The sequence below is a fragment of the Loxodonta africana genome, chromosome 8, assembly GCF_030014295.1.
Source record: "Loxodonta africana isolate mLoxAfr1 chromosome 8, mLoxAfr1.hap2, whole genome shotgun sequence".
NCBI classification, from domain to species: domain Eukaryota; kingdom Metazoa; phylum Chordata; class Mammalia; order Proboscidea; family Elephantidae; genus Loxodonta; species Loxodonta africana.
In genome coordinates, this window is record NC_087349.1 from 52,929,479 (window position 1) to 52,945,894 (window position 16,416).

Sequence of the window (16,416 nt, forward strand, 5' to 3'; positions counted from 1 at the left end):
TGGACATCATTTAGCCTTGATGGTATAGGGAACATTAAGAGTTAATTTTGTGTGTTTGAACATAAGATTTATACTTCAGTGTCCCTGTCACCTGAATGAATATCTGCTTCCATACTTATCTCCACTATATTTTTTAATATAATGTTTTTAATACAATAGCCAGTGTAATGTTTTAAAACCCAAATGCTGATCATATCACTGCTTTGCTGGAAACTGTTCAACGGTTTCCTATTTAATTCAGAGCAAACCAAAGCCTTTTACGATGACCTTCAAGGCCCTGCATGAGCTGGCTCTTTACCTCTCTGACTCATAGTCTACCAGTCTTATTTACTCATCCCCTTCCAGCCACACTGCCCTCCTCTCTGGTGCTCTTTGAATATGTCAGGAGCACAACTATCTCAGGGCTTTTGCACCAGCTACACAACTACCTCAGGGCCTTTGCACCAGCTGTTCTCTCTGCTCAGAAAGTTCTTCTCCCAGATGGTCACACGGTTTATTCCCTCTCATCTTTTAAGTATTTTTGCAAATGTCACTTTCTTGGTGATCTTTTTAATGAGACCTTCCATGACCACCCCTTTTTAAACTGCAACTTCTCCCTGCAAGTAATACCTCCTGTATTTTCTACCATTAACTGACATATTAAGTGTTGTTCTTATTTAGCTTTTTATTATTATTGTATTTCTCTGTTCTCCAGATATAAATCCTATGAAAGCAGGACATAGTAGGTGCTTAATAAATATGCTTCAAATGAATGAATTGAATATACCTTTAGTTAAAAACTCAAGAAGATGAGGTACAGACCTTTGAGTTTTATATCTACATAGGCTTAAATAATAGAGGATATTTAGTGTGATATAGAAACACTCTTCTACCCACAGATCATTGAGTAAAAGCTTTAAAAGGCAATTTGAGACAAGGAATACAATGTATAACAATGGCTCATGTTATCAGTGTTTAGAGTGGGGACTGTTCTAATCAGACAGGTTGTCAGATGTCTAAACATGAGGAGTAGTGACCCTGTAACGAAGGGTACAGCAGTATGCTTCACTAAACCCTGGTGAAAAATGAAGATATACAAGGATCAAACTGACATTAGGAGTGTTTTTCAGATATCAAATTCCAGAATTTCTGCTATGAAGAGTTTTCTATTTGTTCCATGTCCCAGAACATCTGAAACTGTATTTAGAATTCTGATTTCAGAAGGTGTGTGGCTTAGTAGAAAGAACAGAGAAACCTGGATTTAAAGTCTACTTCACTGGCTGTGAGAAACCAGGTGAGGTATTAAACATTCTGTCTCAATTACCTATCAATCAAAATGTTTTCAGAACCAAATGATATAATCTATGTCTTAGTCATCTAGTGCTGCTATAACAGAAATACCGCAAGTGGATGGCTTTAACAAAGAGAAGCTTGTTTCCTCACAGTCTAGTAGGTTACAAGTCCAAATTGAAGGCATTGACTCAGTGGGAAGGCTTCCTTCTCTTCGTCCACTCTGGAGGAAGGTCATTTTCATCAGTCGTCCCTTGGTAGCATCTCAGGTGCAGCGACCCTGGGTCCAAAGGACGTGCTCTGCTCCTTGTGCTGTTTTCTTGGTGGTATGAGGTTCCCAGCTCTATGCTTGCTTCCCTTACCTTTCATCTCTTGAGAGATAAAATGCAGGCCATACCCCAGGGAAACTCCTTTTACCTTGGATCAGGGAGGTGACTTGAGCAAGACTGGTGTTACCATCCCACCCTACTCCTGTCAACATAAAATTACAGTCACAAAATGGAGGACAACCACACAATACTGGGAATCATGGCCTAACCAAGTTGATACACACATTTTTGGGAGGACATAATTCAATCCATGACAATCTGTTAAAAAAACATGTAGCACTGTCCTTGGTACTCAGACTATGAATAAATGCGAGGCAACACAGTCTTGGGTCAAGGATACCTGAGTTGAAATATTGACTCTGTCACTAACCTTGTGTATAAGTTGTAACTTTCTGAGTTCCATTTTTTGCATTTACAAGATGAGAATAATTATACCCAATATGCTTGCTGTGGGATCTAGAAATAATAAGGTGTGTACTCATCATAGTTCCTGGCGTATGGTAGATGCACATTAAAGAGCAGTTACTTCTGTTGTCTTTCTTTTTTTTTTCCTCACAATATCACAATAACTGATGTACATCATAATTAACTAGGTCATCAAGTCAAGAGAAATTGATCTCTTCTGAAGTACCTTTGATGGGTGTTGGCTATGAATCCAAGTAAAATGAAATCCTTGACAACTTCAATCTTTTCTCTGCTTATTATGATGTTGCTTATTGGGCCAGTTGTGGGGATTTTTGTTGTCTTCATGTTGAGGTGTGATCCATACTGAAGGCTGTGGTAAGCACTGAAGTAAGTGCTTCAAGTCCTCTTCACTTGTAGGAAGCAAGGTTGTGTCATCTGCATATTGCAGGTTGTCAAGAGTCTTCCTCCAATCCTGATGCCCCATTCTTCTTCATACAGTCCAGCTTCTCAGGTTATTTTCTCAGTATATGGATTAAATAAGTATGAAGAAAGGACACAACCCTGACACACACTTTTCCTGACTTTAAACCATGCAGTATCCCCTTGTTCTGTTCAAACAACTGCCCCTTGGTCTATGTACAGGTTCTTGCAAGAGCAGGACTCCCACGCAAGCAGTAGTCAAAAAAATCAAAGGCACTGCATTGGGCAAATCTTCTAAAAAGACCTCTTTAAAGTGTTGAAAAGCAAAGATGCCACTTTGAGGACTAAGGTATGCCTGACCCAAGCCGTGGTATTTTCGATGCCCTCATATGAACAAGGAAGATCAAAGAAGAATTGATGTCTTTGAATTACAGTGTTGATGAAGATATTGAATATACCAGGGACTGCTAGAGAATGAACAAGTCAGTCTTGGAAGAAGTGCACCCAGAATGGTCCTTAGAAGCGAGGATGGTGAGACTTTGTCTCATGCACTTTGGACATGTTATCAAGAGGGACCAGTCCCTAGAGGAGGATATCATGTTGGTAAAGCAGTGGGTCAGCAAAAAAGAGGAAGACCCTCAATGAGATGGATGTACACAGTTGCTGCAACAATGTGCTCAAGCATAGCAACAATTGTGGGGATGGCTCAGGACCCAACAGCATCTCATTCTGTTGTAAATAGGGTTGCTATGAATTGGAACCAACTTGATGGCACCTGACAACAACATCAGTATGAAGCACCTAGAAAAATAGGCTTTTGATAAACATTTCTGGAATTAATAAAATGAAGAGAGTATGTATTCCTTGTGTTCTATTTGAGGAAAAGGAGACTATGATGTGCATATTACAAAGAATTGCAGAATTCAAAGTTTAGAAACTCTTGATAACTCAGTTTCTAGTAACTCAGTTTTTTAGTGCTTCTAATGATTCATTCAAGCAAAAACTGTACCCACATTAAAATGTGGTTTCTGGGTCACTTTAGAGAACTGACTTTGGATTTACAGGTAAAAGGATAAAAATTTCAGTTTAATAAAAAGAAGATACATATATGACAACTGGACCTTATACAAAAGGCTATTATCTGACTGCAATTTAATGAATTCTTGTGACTTGCAGTGTCCATGATAAGCCTTCACATCATTGTCAGGGATACTCTAAAAAGCATTCCCATGGGTAAGAATTGGACTGTGTGTACTAAAGCATTCTTTTCAACGGTCAAGATTTGATTACAAAATGATTGCCTTGTGCGTCTCATAGTAACTATAGTAAATGCAAAAAACAGTCTTTAAATAAAACTCAGGACTCACATGCAGAGTCATCTGCTTTGGGTACACAGCATATATATTCAGCCTTTGATGAAGTCAGCAACTTTTGTTTTAGATTGTGCCTAAATCAATATGTATATTGCTATGTCTAGAGAAACAAGGTATTATCTGATTATGACATGCCCTTTAATGCACAGAATAAATTCAAAAATTTAAATATCAGTAAATGTATCAGTCAGGGAAATTTGAGATAGTCGAAAATAGGGACTAAAAAGTATGGGAAAGGAGAGGTAGATTATGTCAACAATAGAGAAAGAAACATAATTGAACATTGATGGATGCAGCATGTCAAAATGATTTGGTAAAGATTTCCAAATGAGACAGATTACTGTGAGTTCCAAATTAGAAACAGAACATACTGAGTGAATAACACCACTGATGAAAGAATTATTCCTCTGTCTTCTGAAGCCATTCACCTGGAGGACTATGGAATATTCCCACGTCCTCCACTGCCAACAGAGTTATAATGGAATTTAAAAAGCCTCTTCACCTCAGATTTGTGAAATGGAAAATGTGTTAATATAAAACCAACAATTTTAGTTCAGTGAAGTACGCTACAACATTTTTTGAACACATGTTTATTCTTGATCACATTTTTTATATTACCTCTAGTAGTCTTTGTTAAATTGCGGTACCGTCCTCTCTCATAGCTATCTTAGGAATTTAGGATTTATACATTTATCATATCCTGGAGTGATTGAACTTAAAACATGTTGGATTTTTAGTTTTACAATAAGCTAGAAAAACACATGAAAAGCTAAATGCTCCACATTTGTTTGGTTTCCAGTGCAAAATGAGGTTAAGACTTCCATTCATTTGCTCTCTATTCTACACGCACTCGTTAGATCTTTGTGACATAAGGCTGGGTTCTAGAATTTCTTTCCCATATTCAACTTACAACTTTCTATTTAATAAAGACCATGTTTCTCTCTCCCTCTAATATAACTGTATTTTCATCCACTTGCTACTTTTATAATTCTACTTCTATGAAAATTGAGTTCAAAGCCCACATCAACATCAGCAATGCTTTATCTGCCTTCCTGGCTGCTTCGCGTCCTTGACCTCGCTCTGTATACAGCTAGCTCCCTTGACTCATTCCATTCTTTTATCCAGTAACTGCCTCCAGACCACTCTGTCCATGTGCTTTGAATGCTGCCTATTCTTCCATCTCTCTAAAGTAGGCCAAGTCACTCCTCTTCCGTCACTTGGATGATTACAGAAATATAAATACCTACCACTAAACCTTGAAAGGCCAAAAGAACTGATACCTTTCTTTTGTTTCCAATGGACAAGAATCCCCATGTCAGTGTCTCATAGAAGATTTAAAAGCTTTATCATACAACCAATTGAATGCTGCTGTTGCTTTAATTCTATTATTCATTTTTCCAATATATATGTGTTAATGGTGTTTAAGTTTGCTATTTTACTGGAATATTGCCTTGGGGAACACAATGTAGCCTATCATTTTGACAACATCACACTGAATTATGAAGCTACAAGTACCTTCTGAATAAAAATACAATTTGTAATATCCAAATTATTGACATACATAAAATTTATTTGCATATAAAATGTATATATGTGTATAATATATATGTATATAAAAATAGATATAAGAAATAAACCTAGATTTTAAGTGAAACATGTTTAGTGCAACAGACTTTCATTTTTAAATACCCAAATAATTATACATTTATTAATCACATACTATATATTTAAGATGGAGCCCTAGTGGTGTAGTGGTTAAGAGCTCAGGCTGCTAACCAAAAAGTCAGGAGTTCGAATTCACCAACTTCTCCTTGGAAACCCTATGTGGTGGTTCTACTCTGTCCTATAGGGTCGCTATGAGTCAAAATCAACCTGAAGGCAACGGGTACGGGTATATAGAAGACAGCAAGGTGTGAACATACATCTATGAATTACCTCCTCTTTTCTTGTTTCACGTCCTTTCTGTATAAACCAGATGACTTTTGCTTGTAAAGATCGGGGGGTACATTCCAGCAAAGTACTATTGTTCTCTATGCCATAGGCCAGTCGCTCTTCAGTCTTATCCAAAGCATCCCCTACAACATGAAATGTTAACATCAGCACAGACTTGGATTTTACTGGTAATTTTTAAAGAATGTTTTATTCAGATCTTTGCAGCAAAGTGAATAACTTTTATTACTTAAGATTAATTATGGTTATTTAGAAAGATTACCATATCAAAATCTGGGTATGATGAAGGTGGGCAGGCTATGGAATGGGCAAGAAAGAAGTAACTGGGAGTCTGGCTACCTAAGGATGGGACAGTCAGGGACATAAAGAAAGTACATCAATGTTAAAAACATCGGAAATCAATGGCAACATCCACTGATAAAGCAAGGAAGAGAAGGGGAACACCAAAAGTCCAGGCAAGGCAAAGGATCAAATTCATGCTCACAAGCAAAAGCAGAAATCAGAAAGCTAGAGGGTATGGTATATGACACAAACACAAGTGTGACCAATATCTTGATAAGGGATCGCATTTATCCAGATGTTGGGCCCCCGCATTAAGAGAGTATGAAACTGAACCAAAGACTTTGTAAGCAGATATTCTCAATCATGATCTTCATGTCTTGGGCCAGAAAGACTCTCACTGGACTTGAACACAAATTTGCATACAAGCAAGTTCATTTAACTGCAGTGGGTGATAAAAGCAAGAGGATTCATTCTTTGTTATCTTAACCAGGATCAAACTCAATAACTAGATATCAGGATTTTTTTCCCCATGCCTGATTCCTCATCTTTAAAACTGATTCCGAAGATTCCCTAAGATGAAGATCCTGCCTCTCATGCCAGTATTCTCCAGAGGCTTGAGTCCTACACTGAATCCTGAGTCAGCCTGAGGTTTAGTAAACTAATGCTGGACCACAGCCTCTGGATCTGGGCATAATCACCCTCACACTCTCCATGACAGTGCCTCTGCCTCCTGTTTTTCCTTGGAGAACCCAGTGACTCTGACCACAGTTTGCCACCAACTGCCATGATACTCTGAAGATTCAGGACTGTGTTTTTCTGTCTGCTTTGACTTCCTTCCATTTGCCTAAAGCTATTTCCCCTCCTCCTTTATCTATCAGATCACCTACAACCCTTTCTCTCATACCCACATCTACATCACTGACTCCAGCTCTAGGCTTACTCTACTCCAAACATTACTTGATACAAGTTATATCACTCATGATAAAATCTCCATGAGTTATATAACATGGTATAGAAATTCCCAGATATGGAATGGAAAGATGAGTCTTACCCATCACTGTGGCATTAGCTCCCTAAAGCATAATATAGCATACTCATTCTAAGATTCTTCTGTTTTGAGATCTAATATTAAATCTTGTGGGTGGTATAGAAAACATATTTTCCTAGTTATATAAAAAATTATACACCAGATCCATGAGATTTTAACTACATGGAAGAAAAAAAAGAACCATTTCAGTAACATTGTTCTAGTATATATCAATCACAAAGAAAACAAGGGCTCTCTTTTTGAAAAGTTTGCAGTTTGTCAGTAATGTACACTCTAACCCATAGCAATTGATTTTCTATGGATTACCAACAAACTGCTGTCCAAAGCACTGCTGAGCTGCATTTCCATGCCGAACATCTTGTCTGCGGAAACGCCTGGGGAAAAAAAAAAAGTAAATGCATTTAGGAGATGTTCAGATTTCGATTTTCCAGACTTTAAAATATAGCCAGCTGCATCAGAGATTCAAGTAGTGTACTGCTACTAAAAAAAACTGATTAGTCATACCAAACAAGGATAAAATCCAAGTTTCATAGTTTCCTATATTTCCATTAAGCGTTTTTCAATGGTTAATAGGTATATAGAACTGTTCTTTAAATGGTTATATAAGTTCAAATTCTGGATTTAAGATCATTTAAGAAGGTTCCCTTTACATTTTGCTAAAAATTTGGTTCATCAAGAAGGTCAGATGATTTAAAATGAGTATCTTGTGTAATAAGAGAGGTGTGTTGATAAAAACAGTGAGATTTGAGGCAGAACGTTTATTTGAATTAAATTGTCATAGAATTTTTATATATAATAAAATGCATGTGTAAAAAAGTACTTTAAATATATTATTCTACAGCCATCATGACCAATTAGCACAAATATAGTGGCTAATGAAGAGAGACAAATTAATAATATACTCATCCTACTTTTCAGATGCAATATTTGGAAATAGTATGTCTCTACTCAAAAATTTTTTTTTTACTCAATGTGATGGTATGTTATAAGTGCTTATAAATGTCTTGCATATGGTGGTAAGAAATATTTCTTGAAATACTAGTTGATTTTTTTCCCCTCAGTCTGCCTGCCTATTTAAATTAGAATCCTTTCCAGGTGTATGTATATATTTTTGAGTTTTTCTAGATATATAATTGAAATATACAATATTCTATATTCATGAAAAAATAATTCTAGACTATATATTATATTTTAAATTTTTATGTGACTTTTTGAGGAATTCAACAATAATGGAAATTATTGTTATAAGGACTGGAATTCTTAAATCAAGACCTTCAGCATACTTAATTCAAATTAGAGGTAAAACAGAGGTACTAAATAAAGGCAGAACGTAGCATTCTTTCACAGAATTTCCTGAAGGTTGAGAGAAAAACAGTTTACTAATAGTTAAAAGGAAACCCTGGTTGTGCAGTAGTTAAGTGCCTCAGCTGCTAACCAAAAGGTTGGTAGTTTGAATCCACCAGGCTCTCCTTGGAAACTCTATGGGGCAGTTCAACTCTGTCTTGTAGGGTGGCTATGAGCTGGAATCGACTCAACGGCAATGGGTTTCTTGGTTTGTTTGTTTGTTTGATAAAAAGTAAAGCAGTAGATTTACCCTTGAAGGAGACAGTCAGGCTTCTAAAGTGACCAAATAATGAGCTCGGCTGCTAACCAAAAGGTTGGCAATTCGAATCCACCAGCTGCTTCTTAGAAACCCTATGGGGCAGTTCTACTCTGTCCTATAGGGTCGGTATGAGTCAGAATCGGCTGCATAGCAACGGGTTTTAATATCAAGTTCTCTAGCTGAAAACTTAAGGAAAAGTACACAGATTCAAATCCCAATGCCATTACTCATGCGCTGTATGACCTTATGCAAATCTTTTTCCTTTTCTGGTTCTTGAATCCTCCTTTGTAAAAGGAGGTTGGCCCAAATGACACCTGAAATCTATTCACCTCAAATTTTTTCAATATAGGTTTTCCTTGCTATCTCCAAATAATGATAATGAAATGTTATCTCAGGAGATGCAGTGCTTTCTCATGTGTGAGTTCAGATCCTATTTCAGTCAACAAGTGTTTAAATATCTCCTTATATGAAAAGCTAAGGCAGATACCTCATCCTAATCACATTTTTGGGATTATGACCCAGGTGCAGGAGCAGGTTTTGTTTTATTTATTTATTTTAACACAGAGATTGCTGACTAGGAAACTTTATCCAAAGACCTGACTTTACAAAATTAATATTAAAGTTGTCACATGAATCATTCTATTGAGCTAGACTGAAAATTAGAATTTGTGGAAAGAAAAATAAAAAGCAAAAGTAGACGGTGTTATGTTTCCGTATGATTTTATATTAGAATGTACAGCTTTGTGTAGCTAATAACATATCTAGATGAGAATTAAACTGCTGCTGTCAATTCCTTGCTATGCTGAGTAATTGCTTTGGTATTGAGAATCTAAAACCTATTACACAATAATGGAGCAGGAACGAAATCAGCAAAATGGGAAATAGTTTCCACTTTGTAAGGATGCTGCTGTGGAAAGTTTACTAGTCAAGTAATGTTAGAATAAAGTGAACTGAAGTCAGATAATTCTAGAATTGTCAAGTTCAGAGATAAGGAATATGAACAGTAAGTTAAACATGCAATACTTTTGTTTAAATTAAAATACGCATTTTAAAAGAAATAAAATATCTCCTCCAGCAAGGTTTTATACTATCGGTATATAGTCATTTTACACTGTCCATATATAAACCCATATATTTTTTTTTTATAGTCATCCTTTATTTCAGCATTAAAAAAAATAACACGCATTAAGATCAAGAGTTGGAAAAAGGCTGATCAAAGTTGCCTTTCACTTTCAAAGTTACACATTTTTATTGTATCTCTTGCTTCTGGTAAACTTTTTCAGAGAACACTGGAAATTGATAAAATACAAGAGCAAGGGAAAGAAAAAGACCTAGTTCTATAAATGATAGTGTATTTTGGAAGACCATTTTAAACAAGTGGTTTGGGCTGTGAATTAATATTTTTTCCCGTTAACTCATTTTCACTCTGTGAACAGAAAAGTATTTATTTTACTGACCAGTTTTGAATTTCTGCCTCTAGTCAGGTCAGCAGCAAAAATGATCTGCTGTAAAAGCAAACTATTTTCCCTTCATGTGCTGGAACTTATCCAAAAAGTTCTCCTCCAGGGGTGGTGATGGTTCAAAAGAATTTGATGCCACTGAAAGATCTCCATTACATGTCACTGAACTGAACTAATTCATTTACGAGCACAGCTCCTGACACTAGCATTTCACTCCTTCCTGTCTACAATCTTGCCCATTCATTTAACTCCCTCCAAATAATTGTTTTCATCCACCCCTTTTAAATATATTACCAGGCTTGTGTTAGTCCACTCTTACAAGATGCACCATGTACCATGAAATATTTAGTTGTGGTAATTGCTCAGTCAAAACTCATCATGACCAGGCATGCCTAATTAAAAAACATTGTTATCCGTAAGTGCTTGGTGCAAGGCTTGTGGCCGTTATTACTGTTAATAATAATGACAGAATAACAAATTTTATTATTTTGGGTAAAATTACCTTTCCACCCACAGATCCTGCCAATTCAATCCTGACCTAGGGAGCTGCACGGTCATTCCTGAACATTCTATGCCTTTGAACAGGCAATTAATTCTCTTTAACTGGAATCTCCTTCTACCTCTACATTTAATATAGAACTCAAAATCTGGGTTATTTTGAGGATTAAATAATGCATTACGTGTACTGCACTTAGTTTAGTACCTTATACACAGTAAGTGCTCAGTAGTGAGCTATTGCTATCATTATTTACAATTCCATCCTCCACATTAGGTTCTGATTTCTTATAGACAAGGGGCTGTGACTGTTTCTTCATGCCTCTTCTACATAGTATAGAAGCTGGCTTAATAGATGAATATATCATTAAACAATATTTCTAAATTATAATACTACTATTTTCTTCAAGAACTGTTTTCAGATATCAAATATTTGTGTAACAATTTGTTCAGTTCCTTAAAACAGAAAAATATTTAGGTCAGACATGGCTTCTGAAAGTATCATTTCACTATCTGCTTATTAAATCTTATAAATTCTCATTGTAATGTCAATTCAGTTCAGGCAAAATTAACAAAAGTTTGAATTAGTAAAGTTTTGTTTTATTTTTAACAAGTTTCTACTATAGATGTGAACGTATACAAAAACAAGTACACTGAAGTGGTTTAAATTCAAATCTAAAAAGAATTAAAGTAGCCCAAAGTGAAATAGTAAGAAAAATAAATTAATACAAATTGCTTTTTGGTAGGAAAAATGTGTGTAGTTCTACATTTTTTGCTTTATATTGGTTTTGGTCACCTTATTAGTAGAAGAAAATAAATGCTAGTTCTATAAGGAGTAAAAATATTTCTGCCTTATATATCCCTCTAAACTATGTACAACTTCGTAAGACTTGAATGGAGAAATATCTTAGTCTTTAAATGCCTTCTTTCTCTCAAGATCTGCTGTTCTAAGGATCTTGGGATTTACCTTCTCTAACAAATGGCAATGACCCCTCTGGATTGTAGACATTGGACTTTGGAGGTCTTTTAAGTGTCTTTCATTTGTGTTGAATTAAATCACACATTTCATTAATTATACAGGTCATGCATTTGCCTAGGAGTTAAAATATTCACTTTCAAAATGAAATAAATGAAGACCAGCTGGGAGACAGGACAAGGGGCAAATGCAGGATGTATGTTAGAGTTTATTTATTTATTTTCTTTTTAAGTCTTTGAATCCCTCATGTGTGGTGGCTTGCCATTTCCACATTTTACGTTTATCTAAACTCATTTCATGTCTTGCAGCAAAAGTTTCTGAAGGGGAACAGCTGGTCCAAACCTGGGTGGAAAAATAAAAGCCCAATTGCATGTTCAGCTCCAGTCTCTGCATATAATAATTAGTGAACTTATTTTCAGGTAAATATCAAGTTTTCAGGGTTTGAACTTTGTATCAGTTGTAGTTCAATGGAAGGCTACATTATGAAAGTAAAGTACTTAAAATTAGATTTCTTTGCTGATAATATTTGTTCCTGGTGTATCCTCATGGGGGTATCCATGCATAACCATTTCTATACACACATACACACAAAGTATATACTTAGTCACATCTTTAAATACCCATCATTAATGAACAGACTGGCCAGTGGATTATCAAAAAGTCCACTATTAGAAGACAGTGGTTGGCTTCATACATACTCTCCACATCCCTGTAACTACACTGTTCTATCAAAAATTCAGTACAATTTTGTTCATTTTCCCATAGAAAGTGATATAATTGAATCATCTGATACTAAAGGACTGTACTCTTTCTCAGAACGATACTTCATAGATGGTTATTGTCTGCTATGGAAAGAACTGAGAAACAAGTTCCTTGAATGTCAACTGAATGTTTTTTTTTTCCTCCAATTAAAAAAAAAAAATTCTTGTAGGTTCCTTTAAAATTGTTTATCTGAATCGTTATCTACCCCACTTGTGACTAGTATATATCTGCTGTCTACCCAAAAGGGTTATTTTGTTTTGTATTACCTTTAAAAAAAAAAAATTACTCACTTTTATTCCTATCCAGGTCCAAAAAATTATAGATTCATATTGTTCTGAATGAAATTATCAATGACTTAGTTTGCAACAACCTTGTACAGTTATAGGAAGACAGGAACTAGTTCGGAAGGAAAGGAAAAGAAAAAAAAAAGAAAGGATTCACATCCTGTTTATGAATGTCTGCTGGTAATTGATTATTTAAATAATTGAGAATAGTAAAAATTGCCCTATTCCTCCTCTTTCTAGGACAAAATATGACATCACATTGTTGGGTTGAGATGGGTGAATAAAAAAGAAAACTCTTTAAATTAGCCATTAAAAAAAAAAATCCCAAGGTGGTTAGTATCTTCCATACTTGTTCCTTACCACCTATTTTATAATCTTTAGACCTATACAGTTTTTCTTGGTCATTTTTCTCTGTAATATTTAAAAGAATTAAATGGATTTTGCCCTTTTGACTAGAATAATAAAAATATGATTACTAAAAGTTTCTAAGTAGTTTTTGCTATTTTTTCCTAAATAAAAATACTTAAAGTCTCAGGTATACTTACATGCTACTTTAGTGAATTTAATAATACATTTGCAGGGTTACAAGTTAATTGACAGAAAAGTTAAGAGTGCAGTAAATCAAATTTTCATTAGGTAAAATACATTAAATTGATTTTTTCTTTTGGAATTCACTAATTTTCTAACAGACTTTATCACTAATTGAAAGAACTTGTGGAAAAACATTATACTACAGGGTTGCTATGAGTCAGAATCGACTTGATGGTAACAAGTTTGGTTTTTGTTTTTATAAGCAAAATATGACTCTGATGCTTTATTGAAATAAAATTAACTTGGTTATTTTCCTGGACTGGGTGCAAAAGGAAAAAAAAATAGGGCTTTCCTGCATAATGGAAATATTCTGTCAAGTACTCTCTCACCTTTTCGCATGCGTGCCCGTTGGGTAATACCGGGAACAGGATATGCCATCCCAGGCACAGTACGGGTCTCGAGCCAGGCAGCAGTCAGCACAAGCACTTCCATACATGTCACACTGATGAAATCTGACTTGGGCCACGGCAGAATCAGATCCAACATACAGCTGTTGCTATAGAAACCAAAGAGAGAGACCACTATCATAAATGGGCAGAATCTTCATTGATTTGTTTATATTCACCACAGTGAATATTCATTTAAATTGCAGCAGTTGCTTAGCGTAGATGATAGACTATTGACACTTTCATTTTTCTGAGATTTAAACACTTTTATGAACTTAAATGTAGGAGTACCAAAATGGCCATATTGAGTTTGACAAGAGCTCAAGAGGTTGTCTATTCTTTACACATTATCTAAGCAGAAGTCTCTTTCAGCATCTTACACTGTGTGTCTTCCTTTAAAGATCTTCAGGAATGTCCAGTAAGAGACTGAATAAGTCAATAGTCTTTTAAATGCTGATATGCAACATACACAGGGATCCTTGGGTAGAGCAAGGGTTAAGCACTGAACTACTAACAGTTCAAAACCACCCCAAGGCACCTTAGAAGTAAGACCTGGCTTCCAAAAGATCACAGCCTGGAAAACCCTATGAGGCAGTTCTACTCTGAGTACATGGGGTCGCCATAAGTAGGAATCAACTCGATGACAACTAACAACAACAAAAAAAAAAACGATGTGGAATGGACTGTAAGCTATATTATTCAGTGAAAAGGACAAGTTGCAGAATAATTTATATAGTGTGTTCCCACTTCCCTGAACAAAAAGGTTATTTATAAATAAACATAAGCCATACATATAATGACTGCTTGTATAGAATTTTACACTAGAAACCATTTACAGTAAAGTAGAAGAGAGACTTGTGTTTCAATGGACCTTCTTGGATTACCATTATTATCATTATTTGTTCAAAAACAAGCTAAAAGTAGCTAGGGAATAAAGTCCCATCGTGACTTAGAAGTAAACTACTCGTGTCTTCCTTTCCAAAACTAGGACAAGAAGAAATCCATAAAATGCATATTACTATTTATTTTTGTCACAATAAAACTATAACTGTCCATATATAAGCACATATATTAATTTTATCATATTCTTTGACTGTAACTCAGGTATAGACTGTACATACACATAAAACTTACTCTCTTTGAAGAAATCTCCATAGAAATAATAGGTACCGGATCCTGAAAAAAAAAAAAAAAAGATTTTCCTTTTTAACAAAGGAACTGTAGGGACATCTACTTAAACATGGTTATAAGTCACCTGCAATCATATTAGTGTAATGTGGGTGGCTCTGTGCCAAGCAGTCCAGAACTTTAATTTTAATAAATCAATATGCAAATAAGATAAAATTAAATTATAGCTACTTTTTTATTTTATTAATGGAGCAGAACAGCTATGTAGATGAGAAAAGCAGTGGGTAATCTGACCAGCTTCCCATTCGACTCTGGAAGGCAATTTTTGTATTTGCATTTGATGATTACTTTGAAAACTCAAGTACTTTCAAATAAAATAATAAAGTCACAGTGTTCTTTCCTATAAAGTGTAGCATTTTAAGTAAAATAGTTACATCCTTGAAAAGTTTATATTGCTAATAATCTATGTGGTCTTTAATCATTTTAACACAAGCCTAAACAAAATACCTTTCTGTTGGAGTGTTTGTGGTCAATCACTATGAACCCGGGATGCTTTGAACAAAATGAATAATCTGTCTTAAAATTGCTCCAGGAGAAGGAGAATCTATAGATTGGCTTGGAGAACCTAAAGGTAATGCTAAGGATGTTCATTAAGACTACAGTGTCTCTAAGGAGCACAATAAACTCAAATCAGTTCTGCAAGTGGAGATATACTAGGCAGGTAGAATCACTCTATGGATGGTTACCCTTTGAAGGGGTGTTTCTTGTAAGAGAAAATACCGATCCTCTATGTCGTTGTTTTATATATACCGTATTTTTCCACAAATAACACGTACCTTCCATGACCTTCCCCCTCGAGGTAATTTCGTAAGCATTCTATGCTAATTTTTTTATAGCAGCATTATTTTATATATATATTATTGTTTTTTCATGTCTAATCGTTCCATTATCATTCTCTATTTCTTTCATTTCTAGTAAATTCTCTATGTAATTGAAATGATGTTATAAAAAACAATATACTTATCCCACCACAATGTCCACAATATGAAAATAACATGATTTTTAAAAATTGCCTGCACTGATAATACGCGTGCACAGGACGCAACTTTAAAATAATGATTCCAGATTTTATATGTGGCGTAAGTGTTATTTCTTTATAATCACAGATCATATGTTGATATTCTTTTCATGCTAGGTAAATACTGTCTTCTTCATTTGAATAGTCTATGATAATTAAAAGAAATGCATTAGGACTTTAAATCATTCCTCACTTCAATTCCCTCTAAATTCAGAATACACAAGTTAGAAAAAAAAATGACATAATAATGTCTTAATAGTTTACATTTCACCTGTAGCTTTCTGTGAATCATATATTTTGGCTTAATTTTTACTAAAAATACCTTGAATATCTGAAGTTCTTCTAAAATTACTTCTTCCATTGATTCTGTTTCTTGGTTGTAAATTGTGATTACTTTCAGCACAATTCCATTGTCTGTAAGAAAGTAAAAGAAGAGGTCAACTAGAAGCTATGTTACAATCTGATTTTCGAATAATTAAAAAACAAGTACCCGTTCTGTTTGCTGTCGATTCGATTTGGATTCATAGCAACCCTACAGGACAGAGTAGAACTGTACCACAGTGTTTCTAAGGCTGTA

The 16,416-nt window shown here is 35.1% G+C and overlaps 1 protein-coding gene across 1 annotated transcript in view; it reads right to left on the reverse strand.

Moving 5' to 3' along the window:
- The window catches only part of SEMA3E (semaphorin 3E), a 106,650-nt gene that overhangs the window by 11,126 nt on the left and 79,108 nt on the right, over nucleotides 1–16,416 (reverse strand). The window contains exons 11-15 of the mRNA XM_064289933.1: nucleotides 16,162–16,253; nucleotides 14,768–14,809; nucleotides 13,577–13,743; nucleotides 7,383–7,450; nucleotides 5,732–5,871 (exon numbers count right to left, since the gene is read on the reverse strand). Coding sequence (XP_064146003.1) covers nucleotides 5,732–5,871; nucleotides 7,383–7,450; nucleotides 13,577–13,743; nucleotides 14,768–14,809; nucleotides 16,162–16,253 — 509 coding nt within the window. The remainder of the gene's footprint in view (nucleotides 1–5,731; nucleotides 5,872–7,382; nucleotides 7,451–13,576; nucleotides 13,744–14,767; nucleotides 14,810–16,161; nucleotides 16,254–16,416) is intronic.